Source organism: Cibotium barometz, chromosome 60 (genome assembly GCF_041138505.1).
Source record: "Cibotium barometz isolate CiBa-2024 chromosome 60, ASM4113850v1, whole genome shotgun sequence".
Lineage (NCBI taxonomy): Eukaryota > Viridiplantae > Streptophyta > Polypodiopsida > Cyatheales > Cibotiaceae > Cibotium > Cibotium barometz.
This window is the reverse complement of record NC_141105.1, coordinates 37,706,397-37,722,670: the sequence shown is the minus strand read 5'-3', so window position 1 is coordinate 37,722,670 and position 16,274 is coordinate 37,706,397. Positions and strand designations below refer to the sequence as shown.

The window sequence follows — 16,274 nt, the reverse complement described above, 5'->3', positions numbered from 1 at the left end:
ATTACTACGCCGTTGGATAGCAGTGAATGTTGATACATGTGCATGGCTTAGAGAGATTGGGACGCTGATCTTGCCATATTGTATATTTCACTTTGGATATTTTGCTGTATCATCAGAATGCAATCGAGGACGCTTGCCATTTTTCCAGAGGGGCGTATGTCATGGCCCTGTGAAAATGGAACAGTACAAGTGTGGGCATGGTGGTTGCTGAGTCAAAATATCAAATGATTCACATGTGGGGTGCCCGGACAGAGATAATGATGTGTGGACATCCCTAGGTGTGAAAGGGGGAACTAGAACATTAAAATTTTAATGTTATATGTGTGGTTGCCCCTAGGCCTTAGTGGCCCCTAGGGAACTTTAATATTTATTAAAGTTGGGAACCTAGGACAAGTATGGGGAGGGGGCAACTCCACTTTTGGAGTCCATGCCTCTCTCACTTCTTTCTCTCTCTTCTTTTTGGAAAAGCGTGTAGCATACGTGCTGGTGGGAAGTGTGGAGAGCAAGAGGGAACTAGTCGGGTGCTGCAGAAGTTTACTACTGATTTTTCTGTGCAAAACAAGCCGTACAAACCAGCCGTACAGATCTGTACGGACAGGCTGCTGCGCAAGTACACCTTCTGGTACAGGCTGCGCACAGGTACAGAGTCGTTGCTGCGGGTACATCTGCTGGTACATGCTGTGCACAGGTACAGAACTGTTGTTGCAAGTTCTGTTGCAGGTACAGTTGTACGGACAGCTGTACGGACAGAACAGAGGCTAGCGGCCCTAGACAGTACAGGTGCTGGCGGCGCTGGACAGACCTGGTACAGGCAGCACTGAACTGGCTGAGCAGGTACAGTCGGGTACAGAGATTGGGTGCAAGCGGCACATGCAAGTACAGTGACACGTGGCAAGTACGGATTGGTACAGTACAGATTTTCAGGTCTGTACAGTCAGGTACAACACTGAAGTGGATGCAGAGAGGAAGGTACAGACAGGTACACCCACACGTGTGAAGCAAAGTTGTTGAAACAAGTGTGCAAGTACAGACTGGTACAATTACTTCCTCCGGTGCAGATCCACGAGCTGATTTTGGTAAGCTGTGAGTTTGTTCATCTATATCTCTTTCTATTGCCTTATGTCTGTTGCAGATTTGAGCTATCTGGCCCCTTGTGAGAGGAGGGGTATGGCAGATTGAAAAGGGTGGAGACAGAGATTGAACAGTGAATGTATGTTTGTGCTGAGAAGTTGAATCATGTGCATGAGATATGCCAGATGTATGCTCATGGCTGCCCTGCTAAATGGTCTTGGCAGATCAGAGGGAGGCACAGAGTGTTGCTTTGAGACACAGATCTGTGTGTGAGAATCCTCTGTGCTAAGAGGTATTGTGGGCTGTCAGATTGGACATACAGGTGTACTCTCTTGGCTGATTCTGTTGTACACAGCCTTTCATATTTTTGAAATTGAATAAAGAAATACCGCAAGGGGCGCCAAACTTTGGGGCCAACAGGTGTCGTTTTGCTTTCAGATTTGGGGCACTCTAGCTCCAATCATTTTTGTTTTCATATCTAGACTACAAGTGGAAGGGTGACTGCTAGTCCACCGCACTTTGGTTTATACCAGAGGCCGGTTTGAGAGAGAGAGAGAGAGAGCCTAGGTAGTAGATATAGAGAGCTTGAGAGAGGGGGGGGGGGGGGGGAAGTGGAGAGAGGGAGAGTCTAGGTAGTAGAGCTTAAGAGAGAGAGATGGAGCCCAAGCGGGCTGTCTTGCTGTCTTGGGGGGCCTGAGCAAAGGGTGGGTGGGGACATGGCAGCCGGGACACACCATCCAACGGAGAATGGCAGGCTGATGGAGAGAGGCTAGGGCGGTCAGCAATGCCAACAAAAACGGCAAAAAAATGCCAAAAAAAAAAAGTCTTTTTGATCATGCAGTACCAGCTAGGTACAAAACGAAACGATCCGGTACGAAACGGATCGTTTCGCAGCAGCAAAACTATCATTGAAAAAAAAAAACCCGGACCTTGTAACGTGCACTTGTCTCGTTTCATACCGGATTTTACGTACTTGTGGTGCACAGACAACCCTGGTGCATGCTTCTACAAGAAAGACCCCATTTAAGATCATGTATGGCAAAATGGTATTGCCACCCATCTTCTTTGCCACCGACGAATTTGTGAGGGACCTTGATATTACCTTTGCACAGGTGCGGACAGCATTGAGCGTTCTCAAGAGAAGCATAAAAAGGCTACAGATAAGCATAGAAGGTAATTGGACATCAAAGAGAATGATTGGGTATTGTTGAAATTCGAGAAAGCCAGACTTAGAAGAGGGCTTGGAAAAGAGGGAATGTGTCCTAAGCTCTCTACTAGGTACTATGGACCATTCAGAGTCATTGAGCAGATCAATGAAGTGGCTTTTCGGTTGACTTTGCCGAATCATTGGAAAATACACAATGCGTTCCATGTAAGCCTCTTGCGCAAATATGTGGGACCCGAGCCTAAAGAGCCGGCTATGGAAGATCCACCTGAAGTGGATGAGCTGGAAGAGGTGTTATAGCTAGAGCAGATTGTGTTTCACAAGGAGAGTAAGCTTGCAGGTGGCAAACTTCAAAGACGCCACCTGTGAAGTTCAAAAATTATTCACCCATCGATGGATGAGGTATACTTCTAGGAGTATCCGCAACTCCTAGAAGCATAATTGGAAGCTTTTCAGTTGCGGTCAAATGTTTAGAATCCGGGGGATGTCACTAGTTGGGCATTCTCTATGCTTCCGGACCTATGGACAGGCTCCATAGTGTGGACATGACACCTCATGGCAGGGGACTTATGTCTACGCCAAGGGTCATGTGGACTGGCACCTCATGGTAGGGGGCTGATGTCTACACCAGGGGCCAGTAGGCTGGATATGAGAGACTGGGGATTTTGGTCCATGCCTATGTCTAGATTACGGTACTCCGGTTGGCGTGGGGATGTAATATCTACACCCGGAATGACCGCCTGCTCTACAAGCTAAATGAAAGGGAGATTGACCAATACCCTCTTATGCATGGCATACTTGCATGCTTGGAACTGTTTTCATGTGAAATGTTTTATTGCGTGCAAGATTTGTGTGTCTAGTTTATAGGGAGGGGACGCCCGCCCGTGAACCGTGCGCGTGAATCTGTATTTTGACCTAGCTTGTGGGCTGTAGACAGGTGGTAGGTGTGACCCTAAACTCTTTGTTTAAGCTTATTTGTATTTTAGCGCAATGTGTTGCTTTGCAGGTCCACACTTTATTAAAGTACGGTCGGACAACTAATAAGTGAGTTTGGCAGGTTATAAGTGAATTTGGACACTTACTGGATGGAGGCCGGCCAAACTCTTATGAATCAGGCACTCTTTTGAGTAAAAAAGTGTGGACAGATTATTGGGCACCTCTCCACTTATGGGAGAGGTGTGGCTCCTGTTGAGGTGGCCCAATGGCCACCCACTCTCCATAAGGAAAGGCTTATCCTCTCCTCCCTTCATGGGAATTAGGCGCCTACTTCATGAAGAAAAAGGGAGTAATTTTCAGCATAACCAGTCCATACAAATGAGTGCTACACTAATAGCCTGCAAATGAGTGCTACACTGTTGTCCAGCCCTTGGGAGTCCTTCTACACTGCTATTTCTTGGATATCTACATGCTGAAAAATTAAAAAGCTTTGGAGTATATTCGACAGACTTGTGTTTTTCTGATCATCCTCAGTCTGATGGGTAGATGGAGAGGATGGGATGAGGTTTTGGAGGTTATGTTTTGTGCATACAGCTCTAGGCGACCATTGCATTGGGAGAGGTACATCCCTATGGTCGAGTTTGCCTATGGTACTAGTGAGCATATGGTTATGGCAACAACTAGAATATGTTTGGTAGGAGTTGGGTTAAAACTCAGATTATCTTAGAGTTTGATATCTTGAAGGAGACACCGTTGTGGTGCCTGATAGTTAGGAGTCTCTGAGAGTGAGGTATGGTATCCCCTAGGTACGAGGATTTACCATATCTTGGAAAGGATGGGTATGATGTTACAGCTAGCAGATATTTGTCTCGCTGATTTCAGGTTTCCAGTTCCATGAGGAGTTTCTTCAGGGACTTGAGAAAGTGCTGTTTTTGTCTTGTTTCCACGGTGATATGTACTTGATACGTGGCTATGTGGATTGATTAGACAGGTATAAACCTGATTTTGGAGGCAGCTGATGCAGGTAGCTAGTTTCTTCTTCATTTATTTCCAAGTGTGAAAATGTTCTAAGTGGGGAGGAATGTTATGTACCTAGTACTAACCCTTGGAGTTAGGGACTAATCCAGTAGGGTTAGGGGAGCCCTGGGACGAGGGAAAGCAGGCTTGGATGGGTGGCTAAGGTTCAATATTAATAAATCCAAGGTTATTTATGATTGGACTGTTACTTATAGCAGCAATAAGCACTAAATAAGTGAGCCTTGGGTTATTATTGATTCGTTGTGGTCTGGATCTAGACCAAGAGGCTTACTTCTCTTGTGGGCACGGTGGATCATAGGCGGTCTTGCCGAGGGTGCCTTAGGACAGGCTCTGTTGGTACAGGATGCCAAGGCTGACTAGCTTGGCCTGGGGGAGTGGAACCTTAGCCCTTGGCTCGGGGGTAGTTTGAGGATGCGAACCTATGGTTGGCACCCCTTTTATTTGGTTTCTTTAAACCTTTGTTGTGCTTGTGTATTAGATTGAATCGTGGCAGCCAAGACTAGCTACTCTAGGCGACTATGCTGGGGCAGCAGCCACACCCGTGTAGCCTGGGGAGCCAGCCAAGAGAAGCCAGGCAGCTCAGCTTGGGCAGCCACCCCCCCTGGCTCTTTGTTGTAGTAGAGCCATGGGCAGCAGAGGAGCGCACAACAGGGTGGGGCAGCTAGCAGGTACTGTGCGTAGGATTTGGTGACAACAGGGGGAGCTGGGATAGCCCTCTTTTACTCCAAAGCCCTACACAGGGGAGAAAGAGTTGAGGACTCAAGAGACAGTTGACTCCTGGCTCCACAGGTTGGGTACACATTTTGAGTTCCATCCTTTCCCTGAGGACAAAAAGATATAGATGGTACAGGGATTCCTGGCAAGAAAATCCCTTACCTGGTGGAAAGAGTTAAGAGTGAAGCCCACGACATGGGCAGATTTTGAGTGGGTTTTCTGGGAAGAGTTCTTGTAGGCCGAGGATGAGTACGACATTATCTTCAAGTTTAAAAACTTGAAAATAAAGAATCTGCCTTTTGACACATTTGCAAAATCAAGAGTTACAAACTCAGCAACTCAACATGGATCCTATCACTATTTTGGGATTCTTTGTGGATGGATTGGCTGATGGATATTAGTTCAAGATTAGGAATAATCGAAGCAAGACATTGGATGATCCTATTCGATATGCTAAGATTTATGATGAGACCGTGGGTAAGAAAAAGCCAAAGAGACCCCAACAACCCTCTTTGACAGACCAGTCAGGATCCCAACATAAACGAAAGTTTAAGCGTGGGAAGGATTCTCAGACTCTAGTAGAAACCCAAAGTCAAAACCCCAGACTTCGGGAGACCCCAATTCAAAGAAGGCGAAGAAAGCAAAGCAGACACTTCCTTACATTAAGGAGGGTCGGTGCTTCTCCTGCGGTCAGCAAGGGCACATGAGGATGAACTTCCCACAGGCCAAGGGCAAGTCAAACTCGAAGGGAGCCCATTTGACCGAGATTAAGGAAGCTAGGAGTGAGAATGCAGCTGAATGATTACGTATATTTGGCATGTATCTTAGTCACTATTTTCATAGGCTGGCTTTTTTCTAGATAGTGTCCACAACAGGTGATTTTGTTGTTCCATCCATGATTTAGTGAACTCTATTAAACTTTGTAATAAGACAATTATGAAGTGGGCTGTTCCATTTTATTTGACGCTAATTGGAAGGATTCAGTTAGCTTAGATGTATTGGAATATCTCAAGGTGGGTAGCAGTAAATACGAGGGTGATTGAAGAACAAGATTGACGAAGGTAACTATATATATATATCCCTTCCCATACAAATTATTTTTAGAGATAGGTTATAGAGTGCTGCCTATTTTGAAGGTTGACCTTTGTACTTGTGGAATAGCTAGTACCAATTTTGAATACCCTTTGGGCTCTTAGATGCTTCTGCTATGGTTAACAAATATGAGATGATTTCTTTAGAGCATCGTTAGAGAAGATTCAGAGGGAGATTGATTGGTGGACTTTCTCACTAGGTCAAAGACCTTCACATGGTCATGGGATTTACCTTCTCTTCTAGGGAGTGGGTGAGGGATTAATTTAACTTGAATGTTCCTTTCACAACCTTCCTACAGGGAGACTGTGACATGAGGGGAGATATAGTCACATCAAGACAAGGATTGGGAAAGGATTGATCACCTTGACTTAGTCTTGCAGTCTAAAGGAAGTTTTATATGTGGTATATCTTGGTGGTATGGGACGCTGGGATCTGCAACATGTAGAATTTCCCCGGTGAGGCTGTATTGTCCAAGGTGAAGAGGTAAATGTAGGTGAGGGTGGGAGGTACGGAAGCAGGGGTTAGGAAAAGTTAAAGACCTTAAGTAGAATTGGGGAGGCATAGAAGAGCTATGTGAGACAGACAATATTGGTGGTAGGTCCAGGTAAGGAGCTCCATTTGATTAGACCATGACTCAGGGATCATACCCTTTATTAGGATGATTATTGGTTAGTACCTCTATTGGAACGGGATGTTCCGGTCGATAGGTCAAGGTATCGGATAATGTTGAGACGAGGAGAGGATCCTTTAGTGCGCTTTACTCCTACAGCAAGATATCCAGGGATATAGTACACCTGATTTTAGGGATGGAGGAGCGTTATTTCTCTAGAGATCTTGAGAATGAATGGAAGATTATACCCACGAATTGTTGGATTGCCACGAACCAGTAGAGGGCATGATGCTATCCAGGTTGTGGTATATGACCATGGAGACAACCGAGATGGCACAACAGTTGCTGGGTAGCATTTTAGGTTTTGCACAGTTGAGTGAATTTTCCCTAATTATCGTCAGTCTGTTAGGTAACTGGAGGATGGATCAAGGCTTGGTGGAAATGCTTTCTGCATATCGCCAAGAGACCATATGATTGGTCGATTTAGCCTATGAGATGCTGAGCATGATGGTAGGCTACGCTTGGTATGGCTATTTGCCAGATTCCTTGACATTGAAGGACTTGAAGGTATGACAGCTTCTGCTGGATGCTCTATCAGGGATCGTTACCCTAGATAGAGTGACTATTCTTAGGGATTGCGACCCTGGATGAGAATATACTCGGATGTATTTGTTTATCTGATAGCCTTACGTTTGACTTATGTTATCCACTAGGTACAAAGATTATTACCACATCCGGGTATGGTTAGGTAATTAACTAGAACTGACACTAAGGATTGAGCTGCTACCAGACTTTCTGAGTGAGGGAAGTGGTGAGACTGTTTGAGGTTGGGTGATCTGTTGATTTTTTCGCGAGATTTGGAGTTCACATTGAGGCTTCAGAGACAGAGGGTCCATTTGAATTGTTTCTAATGGGTTTGATTGTGAGCAAGATTTTAAAGACAGAGCTCTCAGTTCGAGCTTGTCTTTGATTAATGATCGTTTGACAGCTCATCTCAGGGTCAGAATTCTAGTGAGACTTTCTCAAATCGCTTTACAGGAGAGTAAAGGCTTGAAGGGGGAAGTGTGTTATGTACCTGGACACTAATCCGGTGGGGATTCAGGGAGGACCTTGGACACAAGTCTGTCGAATCTCCGGATGACTTGCTGTAGGAGCGTCACGACATAAGAAATTTCTACCCTAATCTGAGGACAATCTGGCAGACAGACTAAATCAACGCGGAACAACCCCCAATTCCGAATATGGTACTGATTATTAAATCTGAACCATAGCCACGTGAATCTGCCTGCTTTCCCTAATCCCAAGGCTTCCCTAACCCTGCTGGATTAGTCCCTAACCCCAAGGGTGAGTGCTAGGTACATAACATTTTGGGTGCAAGGAGATGCATTGATGCAAATTGGGCTTACATGACAAGTGACTTGGAGTTAGGCATTTGGCCCTCAACTGACTTTAGAGTTGATTTACAGAGAAACCTAGTTGGGATTACATGACAAGTAACTTGGTGTTAGGCATTTGGGCCTCAACTGACTTCAGAGTTGATTTACAGAGAAACCTAGTTAGATACAAAGAGTGCAGTTTTTTTGTTTTTTTTTAGAGTATCATATTAAATTAGGTGTCAGAGTCACGACTCACACTTGAACCCCCTACTGAGGACTTGGGCCGCTGACAGAGTAAACTGAAAGTTTTATTATGGCCTTTCTTAAGGATTGTCTAATACCCTTTTAACTGCTTGGAAGGTGTATTAGTACAATGGTTTCATGACTTGAGGCCAGGGTGGACATGTCACATGTGTGGGTCAGCTTTGAAGTTGATTTTCCTTGTTTCATTTTTATTATTTATATTGTCCCAGTTTCAGCCATATCTGGTTCAAATGGCCTCTTATCTCTTGGCTTGTCTTTGCAGGCCGGAGCAAGAGATTCTACTGCAGCCAGAGGTGTTGTCTTATGACAGGTGGGAGGATATTCAAAAAAAGGGATCAAACTCTAGTGTTTTTGGGATTGAATCAAACATTTCCATACCTTCCATCAGTAAAATCCCTTTGGACTCCCCATACAAGCAACTTCAGTTTATTCTAAGTACAGCTCCAACTTGGGACAGGTGGGTTTTTGAGAACCCATACGAAAATGTTGTATTAAAGTTTTTTAGTTTTCAAAGAATTGCAACAGTATTTCTTAGTGGTTTGTGCACCTTCACTATTTTGGTAGAGCTTATGGGACACTCTGGTGTATGTGCGTGTGTGTGTGGGGTTTGGGTCCTGGGATTTAGTGTTTATTCGAGAACCCTGTTTTTGAGCTTTCCTTTGACTTCGTGATGCAAGCAGATTGGAGTTGCGTGGAGGTGGTATTTTGTTCGGGGACTTTGTGCGTTTTAAAGGTCCATCGCGTGACTTGGAAGCTTTGGCTGTGGCAAAGCGTTCGAAGATAAGTCAATATGAGGCATTCCATAAATGGAGCTTTTGGAGTTTTTTAGGTATGTTATTCTTCTGTATCATGCACTATGCAGCATCTGTATATTTACAAGCACTCATAAAGGTATACTGTCATCATGCTTAGCAAAGCCTACTACCACTCTAGAAAGAGAGTGTTGTATGTATCAGGAGAAATCTGGTAGAAATCTTAAACCTTCAGAGGTATTTGGGCATTTCTATCATAGCCTGTAGGTATCAAAACATTCCAACAGATTGAAGCGGACAACTGTTTTCAAAAACCTTAAGGGTGTGCCATTGTAAAACCTTAAGGGTACATGCTGCTACTTGGGACATGGGTCCATCAATTTAGACTTGCTAACTTATTTGGGTGAGAAGCTTTTTAGTTTGTATGCACTGAGTCAATGATAAAAGATTTGAAATGCATAGGCCATTTTTGGTGGTTGGCTACCTTATGCCCCAGCATATGGCAGGCATATATGTGGAATCGCGATGTCAAGCAAGCATGTCACTTACACAAGATCATTGATACTAATTCATCATTGCAGGCATTCATAACATCGCAGAAGTTAGAGTTGTTTGCACTTTACGTGACTATCGACAAGGATCATCTGTTCAACCTACAAAAGTGGAAATTCCGGTCAAAGGAGACCTTACGATAGTCTTTCACACAGAGGGCACTTCAAAGCCACATGCATATGAGCTAAGGGACATTGTATTGCTCTCATTACGGGCTTAAACATGGTAATGTTGGTATACAATGCAATGTTGCTCTCATTATGGGCTTAAACATGGTAATGCTGGTGTACAATGCTATATTTCCTTGCAAATTAGTGTCATTTTCTATGTAATGTAAAATATTGCTTTCTTGCAGTTTTTATATGCCAAATATGTAATATTGACATATTTCTGGGCCCAATATAATTTATATTTGGATGTAGAAGTGCATGAATTTGGGTTTTTCCAATTCTTAATCTAGATTTTCATTAGGAGTTTTTGGAGTCTTAAAGAAGAGAGGTGCTAGACTTGTCAACCAAGTTAACCAGACCTAGTGCTAAACTGGATATGTAATGATTTTGATAAGCTTTCTATTTGAAAAACTATTACCAAACCTAACTCACAAAATAAAAACAAAAGGCACGGTCATACATAACTCTATGACAATCAGTCGACCATATTCCTACACCTCACCACACACTCTACCTAGGGTGTAAATCAATTGGTTGAACAATAATAAACTCGCATGAACGCCTGTTACAACCTTGGTGCAAGCTAATTGGAATTAATCATACAAAACCTTCGTGCAAATTAGCTGATCACAACTTTAACGTATTACAATGTTTATTTGCTCCTTAGCTTGCAGAGGTTGCAAAGTTAAGAGGCCATTAAAGTTTTATTCAAACTAAGGAAGGAAATTCAAAGAGCTTCAAATCAAGGTGCACTACAATAACTTAAGTCTAGAGGGGCCTACCCTAAATTAGATATCTTTTGTGGACTCCAGCAATCCATATCTCTATATCTAAGCCTACATAAGTTGGATATTGTGTGAACAACTCTTTCACAGAATACAACTACCTCACCCAAAAGCAAGCTATCAAGGAGAGAGGCCCCACAACTTTCCAAGGTGGGGGTAGAAGGTTTGTGTTGGACTAGGAAACGATCAACTCGTGCCTTTTTTAGCCATCACAATCATGGGTAGCCATGTACAATTAGCCTATCTTTTTAAAGGAGTTTGCATTTTCATTTGCACATTGCAATCACATCGTAATTATGGCTAGGTGTAGTTGTCAAAATCCATTCTGTTAGCATGTCACCATGTTAGAAAAGTATTTGCTCAATTCCACCCTAGTATTGTTACTGTGGTGGTGACGGATGTGCTCTATTTTGTGAGGTCCCCTTGATGACGAGTAGCAGCATCCGAGCACGCAACAGTTCCCAGTTTAGATAGTGGATGGTGACCAAGTGTATAGGAGATGGCTTATATAGACTAGTTTGGCATTTATCATTGTTTTCATTGTGTTCAAGCACTCTTGTAAGCAAGACATCCTCCATCCAGACTCTGTCTAGATTGCCATCAAAGCTCTTGACCTAGAGGACACGGTGGGTGGATACTATCAATTTGTAATCAAGTTTGCAAGTAGTAATATTGTTTACTCTCTTCTTTTTTACAATTTAGTGCTTTGTATTGTGTTGATCGTGCTTCGTATTCTTACATGGTATCATAGCATAGACTCTAGGTAAAGTTTGTTTTGGTAATTTGTTATTTGAGATGGCCCAACCTGCAAATAACTCATGTATGTCCTCCACCTTTTGGAGTTGGATGGGACAAATTACACTCTTTGGACGTTCAAGATTAGGTTTATTCTTAATTCACTAGAGTTATGGAAAACCACAATAGGGGTGATGCAAAGCTTGGTTATACTCCAGATCTAGCAAATCCACTATATACCATACCGTTAGACCTTGCTCTCGCTTGAGCGTGGAGGCAAAGGAATGTAAATATATTATATGCCATCATCACCAGCATCATTGATTTGGTGATAACCTTGATTCAACATACTATTCTGAAGCATGGAAAGTTCTAAAGAACCACTATGAGACAAGGATTCAAAACCTTGAGAACCAACTTGCAACAAAAAGGTACTCAAGGAGAAGCAGCAAAGTATTTCATATCACGACAGATAAAGAATTTACAAGACCAGATGGCGATGGTTGGGAACCACTAACACCAGTGAGGAATTGGCACGAAGGTGCATTAGAGTTTTACCCCTAAGTATGGCAGTTTGGTGAGATCTCACTTAACATGCAACTGCACAACTCTCTTACTTTTGAGGAGTTCAGCGCAATACTGGTGGGAGGAGATACGTTTCAAATCCAAAGATGGTAGTGACGCTGCATTCTCCGCAAATGCAAAGAAAGGCAAGGGGAAAGACTCTGCTATTGAAAAGAACAAGAAATCTAAGGCAAAGTGTTTCTACTGCTGACAAGCATCGTCATGTGGTCAAATCATATGACTGAAGGAAGAAAATGAGAAGAACGACACTTTGAAGTCTTAGGAAGAGTCGTCTAGGAGTAGTGTTGAAGTGGAATTGGAGTTGTTTGTGGAAATAGAAGAAATCTATGCAAAGGAAGAGCATTTCTTAACATCTGGATGATTCATGGATAGCATATGACCAATCAAAAGGGATAGTATACCTCCATATAGCTAGCGGTTGAAAACAATGCCAAATGCCTAGCCATGAGTTTAGGTACCATTTCTTTTGTTGCTAGCAATGATGTTAGTTGTCCGATGTTCTTTATGTGCCAGACATAAAGAGGAATTTGTAGTCGGTTGTGGCCATAGCTGACCGTGCCTTGAAGGTTCTCTTTAATAAGGTTGATGTAGTCATCACAGATGCCAGTGACAATGTCTTTGGGAGAGGAGTCCAATGCAACAACTTGTATCAGCTGTGATGTCAGCTTCTACAGCTCGAGCTGATATCAGGACGAGCAAGCATGGCATGAGAGATTTGGGCACTTGAGCCTTGTAGTCTTAAAAGAGAAGCAAAGGTCTGAGATTGTGGCATATCTACGAGCATTTCAAAGATATTAGATGTGTGTGAAGCTTGTATAATGGAAAAGCAACATCGGCATGCATTTCCACAAGAAAGTATGTAAAAGCATTGCCTTGTACTCAACCTCTGTAGTAGAAGAAAGTGGCGCCGTAGATCTAAGATGTAATTCTAGACCCAATAAGAAAATAGATTTCTAGAAATAGATTTCTTGCTATTACAATTTTCTATCCAATCTGAGCCACAAAATCTAGTCAAGGAATTTCTCGATTTGTAAGTGATGCCATAACCAGCACCTACATCCCTACCTTCTAATGGTTCTCTTAGGGACGATTAGAGAACCTTCTAAGAACACCAACTACAAAGTTGATGCCAGGCCATTAGTATTGCTTGCATAGAAAGATCAAACTCTACACTAACTTCATATATTCCTTCATATCCACAAGTGAAGAAAGCATCTTCCATAGAAAGATTAAACTCTTCACCAACTTCATGTACTCCTTCATATCCACAAGTGAAGAAGCATCTTCCATAGAAAGCTTTGCATCAACCTACCATGCCAAATGCCTTCATAATTTCTCTTCCATACTTTTGTTGAGAAATAAAGATTCCATCTGACTCTTGCAAGACTTAAATCTCCCAAATAGAAATGTGTAAGCCCAAGGTCTGTCATATCACACTTGGAACTCATCTCATGTGTCTGCCAGATCTTCTCTTCATGGTTCCCTATATAGGACAATAATCATGCACATGCCCTACTTAGAGAAAATATACAAATTTACATTTGATGGGCTTTTAGAAAGTTCAATACTTATAAAGAAAGCATCTATTCGCTATTGGTACCATACTCGAGGGGCATGTTTCAGTCCATACAAAAGCTTGCACACTTTGTTTTATGAACTAGGCATCTCAAACCTAGGTGGTTGCACTGCATACACCTCCTCCTTAAGATGGCCATTCAAAAATTTTGACTTCACATCCATTTTCAATATCGACCACTTTCTATGAGCAGATAAGGCTAGTACTGTGAATAGTGGGACAAATGTCTCTTGTCAAAACTTTTGACCTATGTAAAGCCCTTCACCAATATACTGTCAGACTTGTACTTCGCCTTTCAAACCCACTTAGGCCTATAACCTTCTATTTTGCAGGACAATCCACAAAATTGAGTCATATTGTGACCCTCCCAATTCGGATCTGTTTGCTCCTCTATTCTCTTGCAAATAGCTAATGGCTCTTCTGTGATTGCTAGTAGAGCTTTCTCATCCAAAATCTACTTCACCTATTTAGGATATGGCCCCTTCTGTAGTGTTGCAAGCTTTTCTTCTTCATCATCTGATGAATCCACCTCTTGTGGAGTTGGTACTATCACTAGTGGTGTCCACTGGGCTACTTTTTCATTGAAGGATAATGTGGACAAAGCCTTCTCCTCCACCTAAGAGGCTATTCCTTGAATACCACATCACGGCTAACAATTATCTTCTTTTTCTTTGGGTCATATAGTAAGTAATCCTTTGACTAGAAGATACACTTCCTGCTCTCTTGAAATCCCACTTGGTTCTGGATGAGTTTGGAACATGCACAAACATTCACAATCAAATTTCTTGAAATATACAACTGAGGGTAGGCTTACTTGAATAAGCTTCTTGAGGCGTCATGCCCTTCACTACCTTTGTGTAGCTTCTATTAAGGATATGCATTGTAGTGTTAAGTGCCTCGGCATAAAATTTTATAATCCTTTGCCTTTCCTTTACCTTTGAGTATACTATGTGCCATCTCCACAACTACGTGATTCTTGCACTTTGCAACACAATTTTATTGGCAGAGCATGAGTAACTGTCAAATCCCTCTTGATCCCGTGCTCCTTATAGTAGGCATTAAACTCACTTGATGTGAATTCTCCTTCTCAATCTATTTGAAACTTCTTCAACCTCTTTCTTGTCTTGTTCACTACTAACTTTTGCCTTATTTTGAATTTTACAAAAGCTTCAGCCTTATCTTGAAAGAAAATACACCCATATCTTCCTAATAAAGTCACTAATTAGTAACAAGGAGGAAAAACCATCTAATCCAAAGGTTGGCATTTTACCACAAAGATCTTATGTACAAGCTCTGGAGGAGCATGCTTTACTTCATGTGCAGAAGTTTGGTTGTTGACAAGGATCTTAGGAGACATGGGTATTGTTCAAAAGGGAGCGACAATGTTCTTGGTTGTGTATTAGAGTTGCATTGTCAAGAACCCGATGTTACATGCTCGCATGAAGCACATCAAGATACATTATCATGGAGAGGTGGAGCTTGTCTACTACCCATGATAGAGAATTATGTAGACATTTTCACAAAGGCTCTAGGGATTACTGGAGTAACATGTTCAACAGACAACGCTGGACCGAAGAGGCAGTTCACCTATGGGTGGACATTGGGAGGGGGGTTGGAAAAGTATTTTCTCAATGCTCCACCCTCATGTTGTTACTATGGATGATGAACATGCTCTTTTCTTAGGAGTAGTTGTTGTGGTGAGCAATCGGGCACTTAGTAGCTCCTAGTTTAGACATTGGATGGTGGCAGATGGTTAGGAGATGGCTTATACAGAGTAGTTTTGAAGCCTTAGTTTATCATTGAGTTCATTGTGTTCAAGCACACTCATAAAACCAAGATATCCTCCGTCTAGAGTCTATCTAGGTTTCCATCAAAGCTCCTTACCCTGAGCATAAGGATGGGCGGATGCCATCAGTTGTAATCAAGTTTCCAAGCAAATCTCCACTTATTTCTGTAATTCATCAAGTGCTTTATATTATGTTGATCCTGCTCTACCACTATTGTGTATTCTTACACACCATTAGGCCACGGTTAATTTCATGTTAGAAGATTCATTTCGTGCTAAGTTACCTTGTAGACTTTGTCCTCTTCATTATGTTGTTGAAGGTTGAGAAAAACGTGGATTCCTAGAGGAAAACAGTGTAAGAAATACACTAAGTGGAAGTTGATCATCACAAGGCAAAAGAACTTGAAGCAAGTGATATGGAGAATAATGATGAATTATTGTTGCAAACCAAAGTTACAAACTGATGGCAACTGTTCGTCACTCCAACAAGAAGCTTTGATGGTAATCTACGTAGACTTTAATAAGATATCATGCACATACAAGGGTGGACTACTAAAGTGAAGATAGATCTAAACTGAATGATCTCTATACAAAATGAGGATTACGAAACTAGTCTATATATAGTATTGACCAATGTCACCCAAACTGATCACATTACCCAAATGATCCATATTAGACTATAATGAGAACCTACCATCTATGCACAGTTTCTAGACCCATATTAGGTCTTCTAGATGTTTGAATGGGCCCTACAACCCAAGCATAAGGTGTTCCAAGAAGTTCTCCTTCTACTCAAGCGTGCAAGCAATCAGCCCACAATAACATGCATCCTACTTAGCATGATGCCATAAGTTTTCTCCTAAGCATTCAACCACACATGGCCAACATCCACCACAGTGCCTGAACTGGGGATTGTATTCCCAATCATTACAATGGCTACTCTTCATAAGGGGGGCTTTAAAAATAGAGCAACCCTGTTGGAACTAAGTGCTCACTACGAGTACTTTTACTAAATGCTCACTTTTAGTCTTGGTCATCTCAGTGTATGCCATGTGGCACTCAGGGAT

At 42.4% G+C, this 16,274-nt stretch overlaps 1 protein-coding gene across 1 annotated transcript in view; it reads left to right on the top strand.

Moving 5' to 3' along the window:
• LOC147605320 (uncharacterized) overlaps positions 1-9,991 on the top strand; it is a 106,895-nt gene extending 96,904 nt beyond the window's left edge. Inside the window, exons 5-7 of the mRNA XM_086793854.1 lie at positions 8,529-8,723; positions 8,947-9,095; positions 9,600-9,991. Of these exons, the coding sequence (XP_086649980.1) occupies positions 8,529-8,723; positions 8,947-9,095; positions 9,600-9,790 (535 nt within the window). The 3' untranslated portion in view covers positions 9,791-9,991. The remainder of the gene's footprint in view (positions 1-8,528; positions 8,724-8,946; positions 9,096-9,599) is intronic.
• Positions 9,992-16,274: the final 6,283 nt, after the last annotated feature.